The sequence below is a fragment of the Hemitrygon akajei genome, unplaced genomic scaffold, assembly GCF_048418815.1.
Source record: "Hemitrygon akajei unplaced genomic scaffold, sHemAka1.3 Scf000092, whole genome shotgun sequence".
NCBI classification, from domain to species: Eukaryota; Metazoa; Chordata; class Chondrichthyes; order Myliobatiformes; family Dasyatidae; genus Hemitrygon; species Hemitrygon akajei.
This window is the reverse complement of record NW_027331978.1, coordinates 2816024-2837192: the sequence shown is the minus strand read 5'-3', so window position 1 is coordinate 2837192 and position 21169 is coordinate 2816024. Positions and strand designations below refer to the sequence as shown.

The window sequence follows — 21169 nt, the reverse complement described above, 5'->3', positions numbered from 1 at the left end:
AGGGCTTGTTCTCAGCAGAGGCTGCACAACAATACACTCGAGTGTCAGTATATCATTGCAGCTTGCAATGACCAGAAAGTCAATGAAATACTACTGCTGTACATGGTAATTTCACAATTGCACGGGTGGGACCTGTACCAAACCCGAGGAGGGCCTATATTTTCGTGGGCATATTTACTAGAGCTGTTGGGAGACATTCGTGGCTTAAAGAAGCCCACAGTTGGAAGATAAATATCAAAGGATAAACATTTTTTTTCGAAAGAACAGACAGGAAGGCACAGGCTGTGGTGTGTCTCTATCGGTAAGAGCGAATTTATTGAACGCCTACGAGATGGCTCTTTAGAGCAGCTTGTGCTTGAGCCCACTCGGGGAATGGCTCTCTTAGATTGGGTTTTGAGTAATAATCCAGATCTTATTAGGAAGCTTAACGTAAATGAACCCTTAGGAGGCACTGGGCATAATATGATCGAATTCATACTGCAGTTGGAGAGGGTGAAGCATAACTCACATGTATCAGCATCGCAATGGAACAAAGGAAATTACTGAGGCATGAGAGGGGAGCTTGCCCAGCTGGATTGGAGGAGGGTACTGACAGGATGACGACAGAGCAGAAATGGCTGAGGCTTCTGAGAATAGTTCAGAAGGCGCAGGATTATTATTCCCTACAAAGGAGCAAATTCTCAAATGGCAGGCGTAGGCAACCATGGCTGACAAAGGAAGTTAAGAACTGCATAAAAGCCAAGGAAAGGGCAAATAAGGCAGCAAGCTGTGCAGGAAGATGGATGATTGGAAAGCTTTTAAAATCCAACAAAAGGCAACTAAAAACAGCTATAAAAATAGAAAAGATGAACTATGAGGGCAGACTAGACAATAATATAAAGTAGGATAACAAAAGTATGATTGGAGGGTTGCGGATGTTGTTCCCTCATTCAAAAAAGGGAATTGAGATAGCCCAGGAAATTATAGACCAGCGAGTCTTAATTCTGTGGTTGGTAAGTTGATGCAGAAGATCCTGAGAAGTAGGATTTATGAACATCTGGAGAGGCATAATATGATTAGGAATAGTCAGCATGGCTTTGTCAAAGGCAAGTCGTGCCTGACGAGCCTGACTGAATTTTTTGAGAATATGACTAAACACATTGGCGAAGGTAAAGCGGTAGATGTAGTGTATATGGATTTCAGTGAGGCAGTTGATAAGGTACCCCATGCAAGGGTAATTGAGAAAGTAAGAGGGCAATGGGTCCAAGGGGACATTGCTTTGTGGTTTGTGGATCCAGAACTGTCTTACCCACAAGGAATGGTTGTAGACACGGAGCCTGGACTTGGACTTGGACACAGGACGACAAAACCAAACAACTATCTTGGCTCGGAGGTAGCAGCAAAACGGCCTGCAGTACTCAGCTGGACACAAGAGGACAAGAACAAACAACAACAGACAATTCGTATCTTTATTCAGAGTGGCGGTAAACGGCCAACAACTCAGCTGGCCAGGGGAGCAACAGAATTCTCAAAGCAACCCGGGCATCGAAGCAACTTACAGTCCACTATTCTCGGCGTCTTGGAAGACGGTCCAAATTCCTGGCGGCCGGAACGAGCATTGCCACACAACCCCGGAGACGCACCCGCAGCGAGTAGATGTGAGCCATAGTTTCTATGCTGCCCGTTCGAAAGAGGATCAGGTACCCCAATCAAGGAGCCCAGTGGAACGCGGGGGAAAGGAAATTAACTGAAATGAGTGGATCGTGACAACTTCCTGCTCTGGGAGAAAGGACAGTTGATTTACTGAATTGAAATATTCCTGAATAATTTTGAACAATTTAGCAAGGTATTTGGCAGGGTCTCACATGGGAGATTAGTTAAGAAGGTTCAGAGGCTTGGCATTCGAGGTGATGTGTTAAACTGGCTTTGACATCGGCTTCTCGGGAGAAGCCAGTAAGAGGTAGAAAATGGACTGATCATCACCAGTGAGCAGTCGGGTGCCGCGGGGATCGGCGCTGGGTCCATTTTTGCGTAACATCTATGTCAGCGAACTGAATGATAAAATTACTGCAATGTTTGTTTTTGGTTTTGCGAGAGGTAACTTACATCTTGGACTATACTCATCGGTTTAGAATAACAGTGGTCAGAGAATTTCTTGTGAAAATAACTCACAGAAGTTGTCCACTCTGCCCATCCAGACTGCTGCCCCATACAGTGAGATCATGACTTTTGTTCCGCAGTGCCGCCCGCCGCTTTCTGTAACTGGTCACCTATTCCCCCCCCCCCCCACCCCACTGTTTACTACGTATCGAGGCACTGAACAGAATTGAGGACTTTGCTTCTGCAGGACATTGAGGAAATCAGCTTGAAACACCCACAATGAACACATTCGCAAAGAGAAAACAACACGAATTCATCTGAAATGACAAGACTTGGAAACGGAACTCCTGCTGCCAAAACAGTCCGCGTGCTTTGAAATCGTAAACCCTGGTCTGAGAACTGTATTTTTTAAATCTCGACGAGCTCAGTAGTTCAGATGAAAACTGCAGGATCAATATTACCACCACCGCCAGAGGAGGGTTATATGTCAAAACACAGATAACGCGCTAATCGGAAATAAAGATCGGAAATAAATATCAGAAGCTGAATTAGTCTCACCTCAATTATCCTAGAATGTTCTGTCTCGGTCTGGATATATTTTCAGGTCGCTTTCTTCCACCTTCATACAGACAATCAGGCGAGGATCATTCAGTACATATGGGGGAGGGGCCGGGTTGCTGTTCTGTGAGACTCACAGCGCGATTTTCTGCGGCCTGTCCACAGGACGGATAGCGACACGTAGGCATTCCTCAGAGCAGGGAGTGTCTTTTCTGCTGAAACCAAATCCAAATGGTTCGACATTCCGCGCTCGCATTCAACTATGAACAAAGTTTTCTCAATACTGTTTTTAAGTACTTCTGTTACAGGGAATGAACTATAAAAAGAATGATATAGAAAAGCAGGTTCTCCAGTGTCTGCAATCTGAATGTCCACTTGCTACAATTGCTATCAGACTTTATTAGTTTCCAGTATTTTAATTTTACCTCAAACTCCCATCATCTGTTGTTTTAATGTGCGTTTTTGGGCAACTTAATTCAAGAAATCGATCTGTGATATGTGGCATTCTGAACGGCAACGTTCCGAACAGTCCCTCAGTTATTCTGAATAGTTTCTGTGCTTGTGCGTGCGTGTGTGTGTGTGTGTGTGTGTGTGTGTGTGTGTGTGTGTGTGTGTGTGTGTGTGTGTGTGTGTGTGTGTGTGTGTGTGTGTGTGTGTGTGTGTGTGTGTGTGTGTGTGTGTGTGTGTGTGTGTGTAAGATCAAGAGAGAGAGATCAGAGGCGGAAATGCTCCATCCCTGATTCATTTATTTACTTCCCCCTCCCCTTTTTGTTCTCTCGCTGCCCATCACTCTGCCTGTTCTCCATCTCCATCTGGTGCTGCCCTCCCCCTTTCTTTCTCCCTAGGCCTCCCGTCCCTTGATTCTTTCCCTTCTCCAGCTCTGTATCTCTTTTCCCAATCAACTTTCCGGCTCTCAGCTTCACCCCACCCCCTCCGGTCTTCTCCTATCATTTTGCATTTCCCCCTCCCCCTCCTACTTTCAAATATCTTGCTATCTTTTCTTTCAGTTAGTCCTGATGAAGGGTCTCGGCCAGAAACGTCGACAGTGCTTCTTCCTATAGACGCTGCCTGACATGCTGTGTTCCACTTTGTGTGTGTTGCTTGAATTCCAGCATCTGCGGATTTCCTCGGGTGTGGATAGAGATGCATTGTTTAAAACGGAGATGATGGGGAACGTCTTTAGCCGGAGGGAGAGTCACTCTGTGTCTGACCCCGGGAGTGTGTGATGGGACGGTGCGGAGTGAGTTTCACACTGTGTGTGACTCCCGGCCTGTGTCATGGGACAGTGTGGAGGGAGATTCACTCTGTGCCTGACTCAGGGAGTTTGTGTTGGGACGGTGTGGAGGGAGCTTCACTCTGTGTCTGAACCCGGGAGTGTGTGATGGGACGGTGTTGAGGGAGCTTAACTTTGTGTCTGAGCCTAACTTTGTGTCTGATCTGGGAATGTATGATGGGACAATTTGGAGGGAGATTCACGCTGTGTCTGACCCCGGGTGTGTGTGTGACGTGACGGAGTGGAGGGAAATTCACTCTGTGTCTGACCCCGGGAGTGTGTGATGGGACGGTGTGGAGGGAGATTCACTCTGTGTCTGACCCCGGGAGTGTGTGATGGGACGGTGTGGAGGGAGATTCACTCTGTGTCTGACCCCGGGTGTGTGTGTGACGGGACGGAGTGGAGGGAAATTCACTCTGTGGTGACGCCGGTTTTCCATTCCCCATCCCTCTCGTACTTCGGACCTCAGTGGACTCACGTCGATTTTATCTGTCTGCGGGGAGCAGGAGCGCGTTAGTTAGCCAGAAAGGGGGTTGGGTGGAGATGAGATCCTGAACACCCAGACTCTGCCAGTCCGACCTGCCTCAGCCTGGAGCTGAGACGCTGCTGTGTCAGTGTGAGGAGCTCCGACCCACTGTTGCAGTGCACAGGGTGCGGGGGGCAGCAGAAACCTCAAATAAAACTCTCCGGCAGCAGGACAGGAAGTTACAGCGGTTTATTGATTTCATCATGACAAATGTAAATTAAACAATGTATAAGCTTCTGACGTGCGGGAATAATTAAGCTGCTCCCGACTCACTCACAGTCACACACAATTAACTGACCAGCGACAAGAAGTGACCGGTTGAATAATCAGTCCCGTCTTTCACCGTCACTCTGCATCTGGGAACTGATGATTATAAAATCACACTTCAGGGCCGTGTCCGGCATCGCTGCAGATCCAGGGTCACTGCCGAGGGATTTGTCAATTTAACATCATTATATCGGCCAGGCTGCCGAATGCACCGTCCTCAGCAAAGGGAGCAAAAGGATTCTCTCCCGGGATCATCCCCCCCACCCCGGGACACCGGTGTCCCAGACTGAGCCCCGGCCCCCGGGCTCTTCCGGTCTGGGAAATTCCCCGGGGTGTCACGTGGGAGTCTCCAACAACGCACATCCGGCGGAAGCTGTCCCGCCGGACAACAGGCGGAAATACGTCACGGCGGGACCGTTCCGAGCGACGCACAGCGCGAGACCAGAGCCGGTTCCTTTTAAATTGTTGGGAATCACCCCGGGCGCGCGGCCATTAAAGGTAAGGTCGGGAGTTAAAGGGGAGGGCGGGGAGTCGGCCAAATGTCCCCATCCCGCGGGCGGGGATGTTCACACATTCAGATGTTCACAGATCACTGTCAGTCCGGGTCTGAGTTCCTGCAGAGATCTCAGTTCCTTCCCCCCGGTCCGACTGAACCGATTGTCCGGCAGCCTGAAATGGATGGGAAAATAAAGATGAAATAAACAGATGACACAACAGTATCAGTAACAGGGGACCGGGGTTAATGTTTCAACAACACTCACAGACAAATATAACCAGAAAAACCGCGGATCCGCTGATATTTTATCACATTGATCATTAACACAAACACTCACTGGATCCGCTCCAGAATCGGGAGGGTCTGTATGAGGCGGCGGAGAGCGGGGACAGATCGGTCTGTCAGAGAGTTTGATCCCAGGTTCAGCTCCATCAGTGATGGGTGTGTACTGAGAGCGGAGACGAGATCCTCGGCACCAGAATCTGTGAGACCGACACGGAACAGCCTGGAGATGAGAGAGAGTGAGGGTGAAGGACGCAGAGAGACAGGAGACGGTACAAATCCCCAGTGTTTATCAGTAACACAATTACTGATCACAGTAATGTTCAGTGTCAGACACCCAGTGACTGTAAACACAATCTCCCACAGTCTGGTACTTACCACAGTGTCCGTATTTTACACTCCGGGTTCCTCAGAGCCGCAGACACCAGTTTCACTCCTGAATCTCCCAGTTTATTACCACTCAGGTCCAGCTCCGTCAGTGATGGGTTTGTACTGAGAGCGGAGGCGAGATCCTCGGCACCAGAATCTGGGAGACCGACAGCCCACAGCCTGGAGATGAGAGAGAGTGAGGGTGAAGGACACAGAGAGACAGGAGACGGTACACATCCTCAGTGTTTATCAGTAACACAATTACTGATCACAGTAATGTTCAGTGTCAGACACCCAGTGACTGTAAACACAATCTCCCACAGTCTGGTACTTACCCCAGTTTCTGTATTTTACACTCCGGGTTCCTCAGAGCCGCAGACACCAGTTTCACTCCTGAATCTCCCAGTTTATTACCACTCAGGTTCAGCTCCGTCAGTGATGGGTTTGTACTGAGAGCGGAGGCGAGATCCTCGGCACCAGAATCTGTGAGACCGACATTCCTCAGCCTGGAGATGAGAGAGAGTGAGGGTGAAGGACACAGAGACAGGAGACGGTAAAAATCCCCAGTGTTTATCAGTAACACAATTATTGATCACATTAACGTTCAGTGTCAGACACCCAGTGACTGTAAACACAATCTCCCACAGTCTGGTACTTACAGCAATTTCTGTATTTTCCACTCCGGGTTCCTCAGAGACGCAGACACCAATTTCACTCCTGAATCTCCCAGTTTATTCTCACTCAGGCTCAGCTCCGTCAGTGATGGGTTTGTACTGAGAGCGGAGGCGAGATCCTCGGCACCAGAATCTGTGAGACCGACACTGTTCAGCCTGGAGATGAGAGAGAATGAGGGTGATGGACACAGAGAGACAGGAGACGGTACAAATCCCCAGTGTTTATCAGTAACACAATTACTGATTTGTTTTTCTTCAGCACGACTGCGCAAGTCGGCCAGTGAGAACAGCGAGAAGAGTTTAAAAGGAAGACAGATTTACAGAGCGAGCGTCAGAGGAGCGGGAGACAGAGTAGGAAGGCTTTGGCTCAACGGGGCTTCGGCGATAAATGGTCGAGGCGAGGTAGGTTATCTGTTTACAATACAGACAGAGAGTATGTGTGTGAGGCTGGTCTTCTGTGCTCGGTGTCAGATGTGGGAGATCCTGGAGACTCCCAGCCTCCTGGACGGCAACATCTGCACCCGGTGTGTCGAGCTGCAGCTCCTTAGGGACCGAGTTAGGGAACTGGAGATGCAGCTCGATGACCTTCATCTGGTCAGGGAGAGTGAGGAGGTGATAGAGAGGAGTTACTGGCAGGTGGTCACACCGGGGCCACGGGAGACTGAAGAAGTGGGCCACAGTCAGGAGAGGGAAGGGCAAGAAGCACGTTCTAGAGAGTACCCCTGTGGCTGTACCCCTTGACAATAAGTTATCCTGTTCGAGTACGGCTGGAGAGGGAGCAACAACAGCTACACCTCTGGCACAGAGTCTGGCCCTGTGGTTCAGAAGGGTGGGGAAAGGAAGAGGAAGGCAGCAGAGATAGAGGACTATAGTTAGGGGGTCAGACAGATGATTCTGTGGACGCAGTAAAGAAGCTCAGATAGTAGTTTGCCTCGCAGGTGCCAGGGTCCGGGATTTTCTGATCACGTCCAAGATATCCTGCAGTGGGAGGGAGAACAGCCAGAGGTCGTGGTACATATTGGTACCAATGACATAGGTAGGAAAAGGGAAGAGGTCCTGAAAGCAGACTACAGGGAGGTAGAAAGGAAGTTGAGAAGCAGGTCCTGTGCCACGTGACAGTGAGAATAAGATTAGGATGAGGTGGAGGATAAATGCATTGACTGAGGGATTGGAGCAGGAGGCAGGGATTCAGATTTCTGGATCATTAGGACCTCTTTTGGAGCAGGTGTGACCTGTACAAAAATGACGGGTTGTACTTGAATTCCCGGGGGACCAATATCCTGGCAGGAAGGTTTGCTAAGGCTACTGGGGAGAGTTTAAACTAGAATTGCTGGGGGGAGGGAACCAAATTGATGTGATGGAGGAGAGGGAAGTTGGCTCACAAATAGAGAGAATTTGGAGTCAGTGTGAAAGGAGGGTACGCAGGTGATAGAGAAGGGAGGCACTCTGTCCGATGGTTTCAGATGTGTTTATTTTAATGCAAGGAATAAAGCGGATGAGCTTAGAGCGTGGTTCAGCTCTTGGATCTATGATGTGGTGGTCATTAGAGAGACTAGGATGGCTCAGGGGCAGGAACGGCTACTTCAGATGCCAGGCTTTAATTGTTTCAGAAAGGACAGTGAGGGAGGCAAAAGAGGTGGGGACCTGGCACTGTTGATCAGAGATAGTGTCACGGCTACAGAAAAGGAGGACGTCATGGAGGGGTTGTCTACGGCGTCTCTGTGGGTGGAAGTTAGAAACAGGAAGGGGTCAATAATTCTACTGGGTGTTTTGTATAGACCACCCAACAGTAACAGGGACATCGAGGAGCAGAAAGGGAGACAGATTCTGGAAAGGAGTAATAATAACAGGGTTGTTGAGGTGTGAGATTCTAACTTCCCAAATATTGATTGACAGCTCTCTAGAGTGAGGAGTTTAGATGGGGTGGAATTTGTTAGGTGTTTTCAGGATGGTTTCTTGACGCAATATGTAGATAAGCCTACAAGAGGAGAGGCTGTACTTGATCTGCTATTGGGAAATGAACCTGGCCTGGTGTCAGGTCTCTCAGTGGGAGAGCATTTTGGAGATAGTGATCACAATTCTATCTCTTTTACCATAGCATTAGAGAGGGATAGAAACAGACAAGTTAGGGAAACCTTTAATTGGAGAAAGGAGAACTATGAGGCTATCAGGCTGGAACTTGTAAGCATAAATTGGAAACAGATTTTCTCAGGGAAACGTACCGAACAAATGTAGAAAATGTTCAGGGGATATTTGCATGGGGTTCTGAGTAGGTACGTTCCAATGAGACATGGAAAGGATGATAGGGTACAAGATCCATGGTGCACAAAGGCCGTTGTAAATCAAGTCAAGAAGAAAAGAAGAGCTTATGAAAGGTTCAAAAAACGAGTTAATGATATGAATCTGGAAGATTATAAGGCTAGCAGGAAGGAGCTTAAGAATGAAATCAGGAGAGCTAGAAGGGGCCATGAGAAGGCCTTGGCGGACAGGATTAAGGAAAACCCCAAAGCATTCTGCAAGTATGTGAAGAGCAAGAGGATAAGATGTGACAGAATAGGATCAAACTGGTGTGACAATGGAAAAGTGTGTATGGAACCGGAGGAAATAGCGGAGGTATTTAATAAACCATTTGCTTCGGTATTCATAACGGAAAAAGGATCTTGGCAATTGTAGGGATGACTTGCAGTGGACTGAAAAGCTTGAGAATGTAGATATTAAGAAAGAGGATGGGGTGGAGCTTTTGGAAAGCATCAATTTGGATAAGTCACCGGGACCGGAAGGTAGAGCAGTAGATGTAGGGTGTATGGATTTCAGCAAGGCATTTGATAAGGTACCCCATGCAAGGCTTATTGAGAAAGTAAGGAGGCATGAGATCCAAGGGGACATTGCTTTGTGGATCCAGAACTGGCTTGCCTACAGAAGACAAAGAGTGGTTGTAGATGGGTCATATTCTGCATGGAGTTTGGTGACCAGTGGTGTGCCTCAGGGACCTGTTCTGGGACCCCTAGTCTTTGTGATTTTTATAAATGACCTGGATGAGGAAGTGGAGGGTAGTGTTAGTAAGTTTGCTGATGACACAAAGGTTGGGGGTGTTGTGGATAGTGTGGAGGGCTGTCAGAGATCACAGCAGGACACCAAAAGGATGCAAAACTGGGCTGTGAAGTTGCAAATGGAGTTCAACCCAGATAAGTGTGAAGTGGTTCATTTTGGTAGGTCAAATATGCTGGTAGAATATAGTGTTAATGGTAAGAGTCTTGACAGTGTGGAGGATCAGAGGGATCTTGGGGTCCGAGTACATAGGACATTCAAAGCTGCTATGCAGGTTGACTCTGTAGCTAAAAAGGCGTACGGTGTATTGGCCTTCATCAGTCATGGGATTGAGTTTAAGAGTCGAGAGGTAATGTTTAAGAGTTGACAGGTTATGATGGGGATAGATCGAGTTGACGTGGATAGGCTTTTTGCATTGAGAGTAGGGGAGATTCAAACAAGAGGAATGATTTGAGAGTTAAGGGGCAAAAGTTTAAGGGTAACACGAGGGGGAATTTCTTTACTCAGAGAGTGGTGGCTGTGTGGAATGAGCTTCCAGTAGAAGTGGTAGAGGCAGGTTCGGTATTGTCATTTAAAGTAAAATTGCATAGGAATATGGACAGGAATGGAATGGAGGGTTATGGGCTGAGTGCAGGTCGGTGGGACTAGGTGAGAGTAAGCGTTCGGCACGGACTAGAAGGGCCAAGATGGCCTGTTTCCGTGCTGTTATGGTTATATGTTGCAGCTATATAAGACACTGATCAGACCCCACTTGGAGTACTGTGCTCAGTTCTGGTCGTCTCACTATAGTAAGGACATGGAAACCATTGAAAGGGTGTCGAGGAGATTTACAAGGATGTTGCCTGGATTGGGGAGCATGCCTTATGAGAATAGGTTGAGTGAACTCGGCCTTTTCTCTTGGAGAGACAGAGGATGAGAGGTGATTTGATAGAGGTGTACAAGATAATGTGAGGGATTGATCGTGTGGATAGTCAGAGGCTTTTCCCCAGGGCTGAAATGGCTAACACGAGAGGGCATACTTTAAGATGCTAGGAAGTAGGTACAGAGGAGATGTCAGGGGTAAGTTTTTTTACACAGAGAGTGGTGAGTGCGTGGAATGGGCTGCTGGCGGCGGTGGTGGAGGGGGAAACGATCGGATCTTTTAACTCCAGGATGGCTACATGGAGCTTAGAAATATGGAGGGCTATGGGTAAAACCGAGGTAATTCTAAGGTAGAAACATGTTCAGCACAGCTTTGTGTGCCGAAGGGCCTGTATTGTCCTGTATGTTTTCTATGTTTCTTTGTTTCTACTGATCACACTAATGTTCATTGTCAGACACCCAGTGACTGTAAACACAATCTCCCACAGTCTGGTACTTACTCCAGTCTCTGTATTTTACACTCCGGGTTCCTCAGAGCTGCAGACACCAGTTTAACTCCTGAATCTCCCAGTTGGTTTTCCCCAAGTCTAAACACAAACAGACAGATTGATGAACAAAGTGATTCAAACCGTGGGTCTGGGTGAATTTCTCTCACTCGGATATTTCAGGAAACATTAAACCCTTCAGTAAATCACTGATCGGAGTTCCCATCACTGTCAATGTCCCTCACTGCCCAGCTCCAGGGTATTCGCCGAACGTGGGTGATTTAGTCTGTCGGTGTGACCCTGTAATCTCCACATATTCTGTCCCATTCCCCGATAGAGAGAAAAGTGTTCCTGACCGAAATGCAGAAATGTCAATGGGACATTTTGAAATAGACCCACACGAGCTAAAGGGATGGGATAGAGAGATCCCACAAGAAGAGTGGGGGATGGGAACAGAGGCCCCATACGAGAAAGTGTGATGGTGAATAGAGATCCCACAGGAGGAAGGGGGATGGGGAAGAGAAATCCCTCTGGAGGAAGGGGGATGGGGAAGAGAGATCCCACAGGAGAAAGGGGGATGGGGAAGAGAGATCCCTCAGGAGGAAGGGGGATGGGGAAGAGAGATCCCACAGGAGAAAGGGGGATGGGGAAGAGAGATCCCACAGGAGAAAGGGGGATGGTGAAGAGAGATCCCACAGGAGAAATGGGGATGGGGAAGAGAGATCCCAGAGGAGGAAGGCGGATGGGGAAGTGTGATCCCACTGGAGGAAGTGGGATGGGGAAGAGAGATCCCAGAGGAGGAAGGCGGATGGGGAAGAGATATCCCACTGGAGGAAGGGAGATGAGAAAGATAGATGCCTCAGGAAGAGGGGAAAGGGAACAGAGGCCCAACAACATGAAGGGGGATGGTGAAGAGAGATCCCACAGATGGAAGGGAGATGGGGAAGAGATAGATCCCTGAAGAGGAAGGAAGATGTGGAAGGGAGATCCCACAAGAATATTGGAGGATGGGGAACAGAGATCCCACAGGAGTATGTGGGATGGGAAGAGAGATCCCACAGGAAGAAAGGGGGTGGGGAAGATAAATCCCATTGGAGGAAGGGGGATGGGGAAGAGCAATCCCACAGGAGGAAGTGGAATGGGGAAGAGAGATCCCACAGGAGGAAGGGGGATGGGGAAGAGATAAACCAGAGGAGGATGGGGGATGGGTAAGAGATCCCACAGGAGGAAGGGGGATGGGGAAGAGAGATCCCACTGTAAGAAAGAGGATGGGGATGAGATATCCCACTGGAGGAAGAGGAAGAGAGATCCCACAGGAGGAAGGGACACGAGAAAGACACATGCCACAGGAAGAGGGGAATGGGAACAGAGATCCCACAGGAGGAATGGGGATTTGGAAGAGAGATCCAACATGAGGAAAGGGGATGGCTAAGAGATCCCACAGGAGGAAAAGCGATGGGGAAGTGACATCCCACAGGAGGAAGGGGGATTCAGAAGAGAGAACGCACAGGAGGAAGAGGGGTAGGGAACAGAGATCCCACAGGAGGAAGGGGGCTGGGAAAGAGAGAGCCCACAGCATTAAAGGGGAAGGGGAAAGGAGATCCAACAGCAGGGTTGGGGAAGAGAGATCCCACAGGAAGAAAGGTGGTGGTGATGATAAATCCCATTGGATGAAGGGGGATGTGGAACAGATAGATCCCTTAATATGAAGGAAGATGTGGAGGAGAGATTCCAAAAGAAGAGTGGGGGATGGGAACAGAGGCCACACACGAGAAAGGGAGATGGTGAATAGAGATCCCACGGGAGAAATTCAGATGGACGAGTGATCACAATGGAGGAAGAGGAATGGGGTGAAAAATCCCACTGGAGGAAGGAAGATGAGACAGACAGATGCCACAGGAAGAGGGAATGGGAACCGAGGCCGAACAGCAAGAAGCGGGATTGCGAAGAGAGATCAGGAGGAGGTAGGGTGGACGAGCGATCTAAAAGTAGGAAGGGGGATGGGGTAGGATCCCACAGGAAGTGGAGGGAATGGGAACGAAGACCACACAGGCGGAAGGTGGATGGGGAAGAGAGATCCCACAGGCCGAAGGTGGATGGGGAAGGAGAGAACCCACAGGAGGATGGGGGATGGGGAAGAGAGATACCACAGGAGGACTGGGAATGGGGAAGGAAAGATCCCACAGGAGGAAGGGGGATTGGAAGGGAGATACTACAGGAGGAAGGGGGATGGGGAAGAGAGATCCCACAGGAAGAGGAGGGATGATGAAGAGAGACCATACAGGAGGAAAGGGAATGGGGAAGAGAGATCATACAGGCGGATGGGTGATGAGTCGGAGAGATAACTCAGGAGGAATGGATTTGGGAAAGAGAGATCCCACAGGTTGAGGGGGCATGAGAACAGAGGACCCACAGGAGGAAGGGGGATGGGGATGAGAGATCCCACAGGAGGATGGGGGATTGGGAAGAGAGATACCACAGGAGGAAGGGGGATGGGGAAGAGAGATCCCACAGGAAGAGGAGGGATGGTGAAGAGAGATCATACAGGAGGAAGGGGGATGGGGAAGAGAGACCATACAGGAGGAAAGGGGATGGGGAAGAGAGATCATACAGGAGGAAAGGGGATGGGGAAGAGAGATCATACAGGAGGATGGGTGATGAGTCGGAGAGATAACTCAGGAGGAATGGGTTTGGGAAAGAGAGATCCCACAGGTTGAGGGGGCATGAGAACAGAGGACCCACAGGAGGAAGGGGGATGGGGAAGAGAGATCCAACAGAAGGAAGGGGGATGGGGAAGAGCGATCCCACAGGAAGTGTGGGGATGGGAACGGAGGCCGCACTGGAGAAAGGGTGATAGGGAGTCACACTCTTCTTATGGGATCTCCCTTCCACATTCCCCTTCCTGGTTTTAGATCACTCGTCCATCTGACCTCCTCTGGGCTCTCTCTTCACTGCACCACTTCCTGCTGTTGGGCCTCTGTTCCCATTCCCCTCTTCCTGTGGAATCTGTCTTTCTCATGTCCCTTCCTCCTCTGGGATCTCTCTTACCCATCCCCCATCCTCCTGTGGGATCTCTCTTCCCTATCCCCCTTTTTCCTCTGGGATCTCTCATCCCCATTCCCCTTCCTCCTGTGGGATCTCTCTTCCCCATCCCCCTTCCTCCTGTGGGATCTCTCTTCCCATCATTCCTGCTGCTGGATCTCCCTTCCCCTTCCCCATTCCTTCTGAAGAGAGACCCCATAGGATGTGGGTGTATCCGACAGGAAGTGGCGGCAATTCGAACAGAGGCCGTACAGGAGTAAGGGGATGGGTAAGAGAGATCCCACATGAAGAAAGGGGTTGGGAAGATAAATTCCATCGGAGGATGTGGGATGGGGATGAGAGATCCCAAAGAAGGATGTCGGATGGACGTGCGATCCCAAAGGAGGAATGGGGATGGGGAAGAGATAAACCAGAGGAGGAAGTGGGATGTGTAAGAGATCCCACAGGAGGAAGGGAGATGGGGAAGAGAAATCCCACAGGAGGCAGGTGGATGGAGAAGAGCAATCCCACAGGATGAAGTGGGATGGGGAGGAGAGATCCCACAGGAGGGAAGGAGATGGGGATGAGCAATCCCACAAGATGAAGTGGGATGGGGATGAGAGATCCCAAAGGAGGAAGGGGGATGGGGAAGAGAGTTCCCACATGAGGAAGGGAGATGAGAAAGACAGATGCCACAGGAAGAGGGGAAAGGGAACAGAAGCACAACAACATGAAGGTAGATAGTGAAGAGAGATCCCACCGATGGAAGGGAGATGGGGAAGAGATAGATCCCTGAAGAGGAAGGAAGATGTGGAAGGGAGATCCCACAAGAGGATTGGAGGATGGGGAACAGAGATCCCACAAGAGAATGTGGGATGGGTAAGAGAGATCCCACAGGAAGAAATGGGGTGGGGAAGAGAGAGCTCACAGCATGAAGGAGGAAGGGGAAGGGAGATCCAACAGCAGGGTTTGGGAAGAGAGATCCCACAGGAAGAAAAGGGTGGGGAAGATAAATCCCATCCGAGTAAGTGGGATGGGGATGAGATATCCCAACGAAGGATGTCGGATGGACGTGCGATCCTAAAGGAGGAATGGGGATGTGGAAGAGTTAAACCAGAGGAGGAAGGGGGATGGGTAAGAGATCGCACGGTAGGAAGGGAGATGGGGAAGAGAGATTCCACAGGAGGAAGGGGGATGGGGAAGATAGATACCACAAGAGGAAGGGGGATGGGGAAGGAAAGATCCCACAGGAGGAAGGGGGATGGCGAAGAGAGATCCCACCGGAGGAAGGGGGATGGGAAGAGAGATCCCACAGGAAGTGGAGGGATGGTGAAGAGAGATCATACAGGAGGAAAGGGGATGGGGAAGAGAGATCATACAGGAGGAAGGGCGATGGGGAAGAGAGATCATACAGGGAGAAGGGGGATGGGGAAGTGAGATCATACAGGTGGAAGGGGGATGGGGAAGAGAGACCATAGATGAGGAAAGGGGATGGGGAAGAGAGATCATACAGGAGGAAAGGGGATGGGGAAGAGAGATCATACAGGAGGAAGGGCGATGGGGAAGAGAGATCATACAGGAGGATGGGTGATGAGTCGGAGAGATAACTCAGGAGGAATGGGTTTGGGAAAGAGAGATCCCACAGGTTGAGGGGGCATGAGAACAGAGGACCCACTGGAGGAACGGGGATGGGGAAGAGAGATCCCACAGGACGAAGGGGGGTGTGGAAGAGAGATCCCACAGGAGGATGGGCGATGGGGAAGAGAGATACCACAGGAGGAAGGGGGATGTGGAAGAGAGATACCACAGGAGGAAGTGGGATGGGGAAGAGAGATCCCACAGGAAGAGGAGGGATGGTGAAGAGAGATCATACAGGAGGAAGGGGGATGGGGAAGAGAGACATACAGGTGGAAGGGGGATGGGGAAGAGAGACCATACAGGAGGAAAGGGGATGGGGAAGAGAGATCATACAGGAGGAAAGGGGATGGGGAAGAGAGATCATACAGGCGGAAGGGCGATGGGGAATAGAGATCATACAGGAGGAAAGGGGATGGGGAAGAGAGATCATACAGGAGGATAGGTGATGAGTCGGAGATATAACTCAGGAGGAATGGGTTTGGGAAAGAGAGATCCCACAGGTTGAGGGGGCATGAGAACAGTGGACCCACAGGAGGAAGGGGGATCGGGAAGAGAGATCCCACAGGAGGAAGGGGGATGCGGAAGAGCGATCCCACAGGAAGTTTGGGGATTGGAACGGAGGCCGCACAGGAGAAAGGGAGAGAGGGAATCACACTCTTCTTAAGGGATCTCCCTTCCACATTCCCCTTCCTGGTTTTAGATCACTCGTCCATCTGACCTCCTCTGGGCTCTCTCTTCACTGTACCCCGTCCTGCTGTTGGGCCTCTATTCCCATTCCCCTCTTCCTGTGGAATCTGTCTTTCTGATGTCCCTTCCTCCTCTGGGATCTCTCTTCCCCATCCCCCTTCCTCCTGTGTGATCTCTCTTCCCATCCTTCCTGCTGTTCGATCTCCCTTCCCCTTCCCCATTCCTTCTGAAGAGAGACCCCACAGGATGTGGGTGTATCCGACAGTAAGTGGCGGGTATTCGAACAGAGGCCCTTCAGGAGTAAGGGGATGGGTAAGAGAGATCCCACAGGAAGAAAGGGGGTGGGAAAGAGAGAGCTCACAGCATGAAGGAGGAAGGGGAAGGGAGATCCAACAGCAGGGTTTGGGAAGAGAGATCCCACAGGAAGAAAGGTGTGGGGAAGGTAAATCCCATCGGAAGAAGTGCGATGGGGATGAGAGATCCCAAAGAAGGATGTCGGATGGACGTGCGATCCCAAAGGAGAAATGGGGATGGGGAAGAGATAAACCAGAGGAGGGAGGGGGATGGGTAAGAGATCCCACAGGAGGAAGGGAGATGGGGAAGAGAGATCCCACAGGAGGACTGGGGATGGGGAAGAGCAATCCCACAGGAGGAAGTGGGATTGGGAAGAGAGATCCCACAGGAGGAAAGGAGATGGGGAAGAGAGATTCCACTGGAGGAAGGGAGTTGGTGATGAGAGATCCCACTGGAGGAAGGGAGATGAGAAAGACAGATGGCACAGGAAGAGGGGAAAGGGAACAGAGGCCCAACAACATGAAGGTGGATGGTGAAGAGAGATCCCACAGATGGAATGGAGATGGGGAAGAGATAGATCCCTGAAGAGGATGGAAGATGTGGAAGGGAGATCCCACAAGAGCATTGGAGGATGGGGAACAGAGATCCCACAGGAGTATGTGGGATGGGTAAGAGAGATCCCACAGGAAGAAAGGGGGTGGGGAAGAGAGAGCTCATAGCATGAAGGAGGAAGGGGAAGGGAGATCCAACAGCAGGGTTTGTGAAGATAGATCCCACAGGAGGAAAGGGGGTGGGGAAGAGTGAGCTCACAGCATGAAGGAGGAAGGGGAAGGGAGATCCAACAGCAGATTTTGGGAAGAGATATCCCACAGGAAGAAAGAGGGTGGGGAAGAGAGAGCTCACAGCATGAAGGAGGAAGGGGAAGGGAGACCGAACAGCAGGGTTTGGGAAGAGAGATCCCACAGGAAGAAAGGTGTGGGGAAGGTAAATCTCATCGGAAGAAGTGCGATGGGGATGAGAGATCCCAAAGAACGATGTCGGATGGACGTGCGATCCCAAAGGAGGAATGGGGATGGGGAAGAGATAAACCAGAGGAGGAAGGGGGATGGGTAACAGATCCCACAGGAGGAAGGGAGATGCGGAAGAGAGACCCCACAGGAGGAATGTGGATGGGGAAGAGCAATCCCACAGGAGTAAGTGGGATGGGGAAGAGAGATCCCACAGGAGGAAAGGAGATGTGGAAGAGAGATCCCACTGTTGGAAGGGAGTTGGGGAAGAGAGATCCCACTGGTTGAAGAGAGATGAGAAAGACAGATGCCACAGGAAGAGGGGAAAGGGAACAGAGGCCCAACAACATGAAGGTGGATGGTGAAGAGAGATCCCACAGATGGAAGGGAGATGGGGAAGAGATAGATCCCTGAAGAGGAAGGAAGATGTGGAAGGGAGATCCCACAAGAGGATTGGAGGATGGGGAACAGAGATCCCACAAGAGTATGTGGGATGGGTAAGAGAGATCCCACAGGAAGAAAGGGGGTGGGAAAGAGAGAGCTCACAGCATGAAGGAGGAAGGGGAAGGGCGATCCAACAGCAGGGTTTGGGAAGAGAGATCCCACAGGAAGAATGGGGGAGGGGAAGATAAATCCCATCCGAGGAAGTGGGATGGGGATGAGATATCCCAACGAAGGATGTCGGATGGACGTGCGATCCCAAAGGAGGAATGGGGATGGGGAAGAGATAAACCAGAGGAGGAAGGGGGTTGGGTAAGAGATCCCACAGTAGGAAGGGAGATGAGGAAGAGAGATCCCACAGGAGGAAAGGGGATGAGGAAGACAGATACCACAAGAGGAAGGGGGATGGGGAAGGAAAGATCTCACAGGAGGAAGGGGGATGGTGAAGAGAGATCCCACCGGAGGTAGGGGGATGTGAAGAGAGATACCACAGGAGGTAGGGGGATGGGGAAGAGAGATCCCACAGGAAGAGGAGGGATGGTGAAGATAGATCATACAGGAGGAAGGGGGATGGGGAAGAGAGATCATGCAGGTGGAAGGGGGATGGGGAAGAGAGACCATACAGGAGGAAAGGGGATGGGGAAGAGAGATCATACAGGAGGAAAGGGGATGGGGAAGAGAGATCATACAGGAGGAAGGGCGATGGGGAAGAGAGATCATATTGGAGGAAGGGGGATGGGGAAGAGAGACCATACAGGAGGAAAGGGAATGGGGAAGAGAGATCATACAGGAGGATGGGTGATGAGTCGGAGAGATAACTCAGGAGGAATGGGTTTGGGAAAGAGAGATCGCACAGGTTGAGGGGGCATGAGAACAGAGGACCCACAGGAGGAAGCGGGATGGGGAAGAGAGATCCCACAGGAGGAAGGGGGATGGGGAAGAGAGATCCCACAGGAGGAAGGGGGATGAGGAAGAGAGATCCCACAGGAGGAATGGGGATGGGGAAGAGCAATCCCACAGGAGGAAGTGGGATGGGGAAGAGAGATCCCACAGGAGGAAAGGAGATGGGGAAGAGAGAATCCCACTGGAGGAAGGAGTTGGGGAAGAGAGATCCCACTGGAGGAAGGGAGGTGAGAAAGACAGATGACACAGGAAGAGGGGAAAGGGAACAGAGGCCCAACAACATGAAGGTGGATGGTGAAGAGAGATCCCACAGATGGAATGGAGATGGGGAAGAGATAGATCCCTGAAGAGGAAGGAAGATGTGGAAGGGAGATCCCACAAGAGGATTGGAGGATTGGGCTCAGAGATCCCACAGGAGTATGTGGGATGGGTAATAGAGATCCCACAGGAAGAAAGGGGGTGAGTAAGGGAGAGCTCATAGCATGAAGGAGGAAGGGGAAGGGAGATCCAACAGCAGGGTTTGTGAAGATAGATCCCACAGGAAGAAAGGGGGTGGGAAAGAGAGAGCTCACAGCGTTAAGGAGGAAGGGGAAGGGAGATCCAACAGCAGGGTTTGGGAAGAGAGATCCCACAGGAAGAAAGGTGTGGGGAAGGTAAATCCCATAGGAAGAAGTGCGATGGGGATGAGAGATCCCAAAGAACGATGTCGGATGGACGTGCGATCCCAAAGGAGGAATGGGGATGGGGAAGAGATAAACCAGAGGAGGAAGGGGGATGGGTAAGAGATCCCACAGGAGGAAGGGAGATGGGGAAGAGAGATCCCACAGGAGGAATGGGGATGGGGAAGAGCAATCCCACAGGAGGAAGTGGGATGGGGAAGAGAGATCCCACTGGAGGAAAGGAGATGGGGAAGAGAGATCCCACTGGAGGAAGGGAGATGTGAAAGACAGATGCCACAGGAAGAGGGGAAAGGGAACAGAGGCCCAGCAACATGAAGGTGGATGGTGAAGAGAGATCCCACAGATGGAAGGGAGATGGCAAGGGAGATCCCACAAGAGGATTGGAGGATGGGGAACAGAGATCCAACAGGAGTATGTTGGATGGGTAAGAGAGATCCCACAGGAAGAAAAGGGGTGGGGAAGACAGAGCTCACAGCATGAAGGAGAAAGGGGAAGGGCGATCCAACAGCAGGGTTTGGGAAGAGAGATCCCACAGGAAGAAAGGGGGTGGGGAAGATAAATCCCATCTGAGGAAGTGGGATGGGGATGAGATATCCTAACGAAGGATGTCGGAATGACGTGCGATCCCAAAGGAGGAATGGGGATGGGGAAGAGATAAACCAGCGGAGGAAGGGGGATGGGTAAGAGACCCCACGGTAGGAAGGCAGATGGGGAAGAGAGATCCCACGGGAGGAAGGGGGATGGGAAAGACAGATACCAGAAGAGGAAGGGCGATGGGGAAGGAAAGATCTCACAGGAGGAAAGGGGATGGTGAAGAGAGATCCCACCGGAGGAAGGGGGATGGGAAGAGATATACCACAGGAGGAAGGGGGATGGTGAAGAGAGATCCCACAGGAAGAGGAGGGATGGTGAAGAGAGATCATACCGGAGGATGGGGGATGGGGAAGAGAGATCATGCAGGTGGAAGGGGGATGGGGAAGAGAGACCATACAGGAGGAAAGGGGATGGGGAAGAGAGATCATACAGGAAAAAAGGGGATGGGGAAGAGAGATCATACAGGAGGAAGGGCGATGGGGAAGAGAGATCATATTGGAGGAAGGGGGATGGGCAAGAGAGACCATACAGGAGGAAAGGGAATGGGGAAGAGAGATCATACAGGAGGATGGGTGATGAGTCGGAGAGATAACTCAGGAGGAATGGGTTTGGGAAAGAGAGATCCCACAGGTTGAGTGGCCATGAGACCCAGAGAGGATCATACAGAGGACCCAGAGAGGAAGGGGGATGGGGAAGAGAGATCCCACAGGAGGAAGGGGGATTGGGAAGAGAGATCGCACAGGAGGAAGGGGGATGTGGAAGATAGATCCCACAGGAGGATGGGGGATGGGGAAGAGAGATCCCACAGGAGGAAGGGAGATGGGGAAGAGAATTCCAACAGGAGGAAGGGGGATGGGGAAGAGAGATCCCACTGTAAGAAAGACGATGGGGATGAAATATCCCACCGGAGGAAGAGGAAGAGAGATCCCACAGGAGGAAAGGGGATGGGGAAGAGAGAGCCCACAGCATAAAGGGGGATTTGGAAG

At 50.8% G+C, this 21169-nt stretch overlaps 1 protein-coding gene across 2 annotated transcripts in view; it reads right to left on the bottom strand.

Moving 5' to 3' along the window:
• Nucleotides 1-4610: 4610 nt before the first annotated feature.
• LOC140722908 (NACHT, LRR and PYD domains-containing protein 3-like) overlaps nucleotides 4611-21169 on the bottom strand; it is a 133501-nt gene continuing 116942 nt past the window's right edge. The window contains exons 7-12 of one of the 2 annotated variants that reach the window (XM_073037545.1): nucleotides 10934-11020; nucleotides 6510-6680; nucleotides 6186-6356; nucleotides 5860-6030; nucleotides 5537-5704; nucleotides 4611-5372 (exon numbers count right to left, since the gene is read on the bottom strand). In XM_073037545.1, the coding sequence (XP_072893646.1) occupies nucleotides 5270-5372; nucleotides 5537-5704; nucleotides 5860-6030; nucleotides 6186-6356; nucleotides 6510-6680; nucleotides 10934-11020 (871 nt within the window). In that variant the 3' untranslated portion in view covers nucleotides 4611-5269. The remainder of the gene's footprint in view (nucleotides 5373-5536; nucleotides 5705-5859; nucleotides 6031-6185; nucleotides 6357-6509; nucleotides 6681-10933; nucleotides 11021-21169) is intronic. The other variant, XM_073037546.1, reaches the window with a different exon arrangement.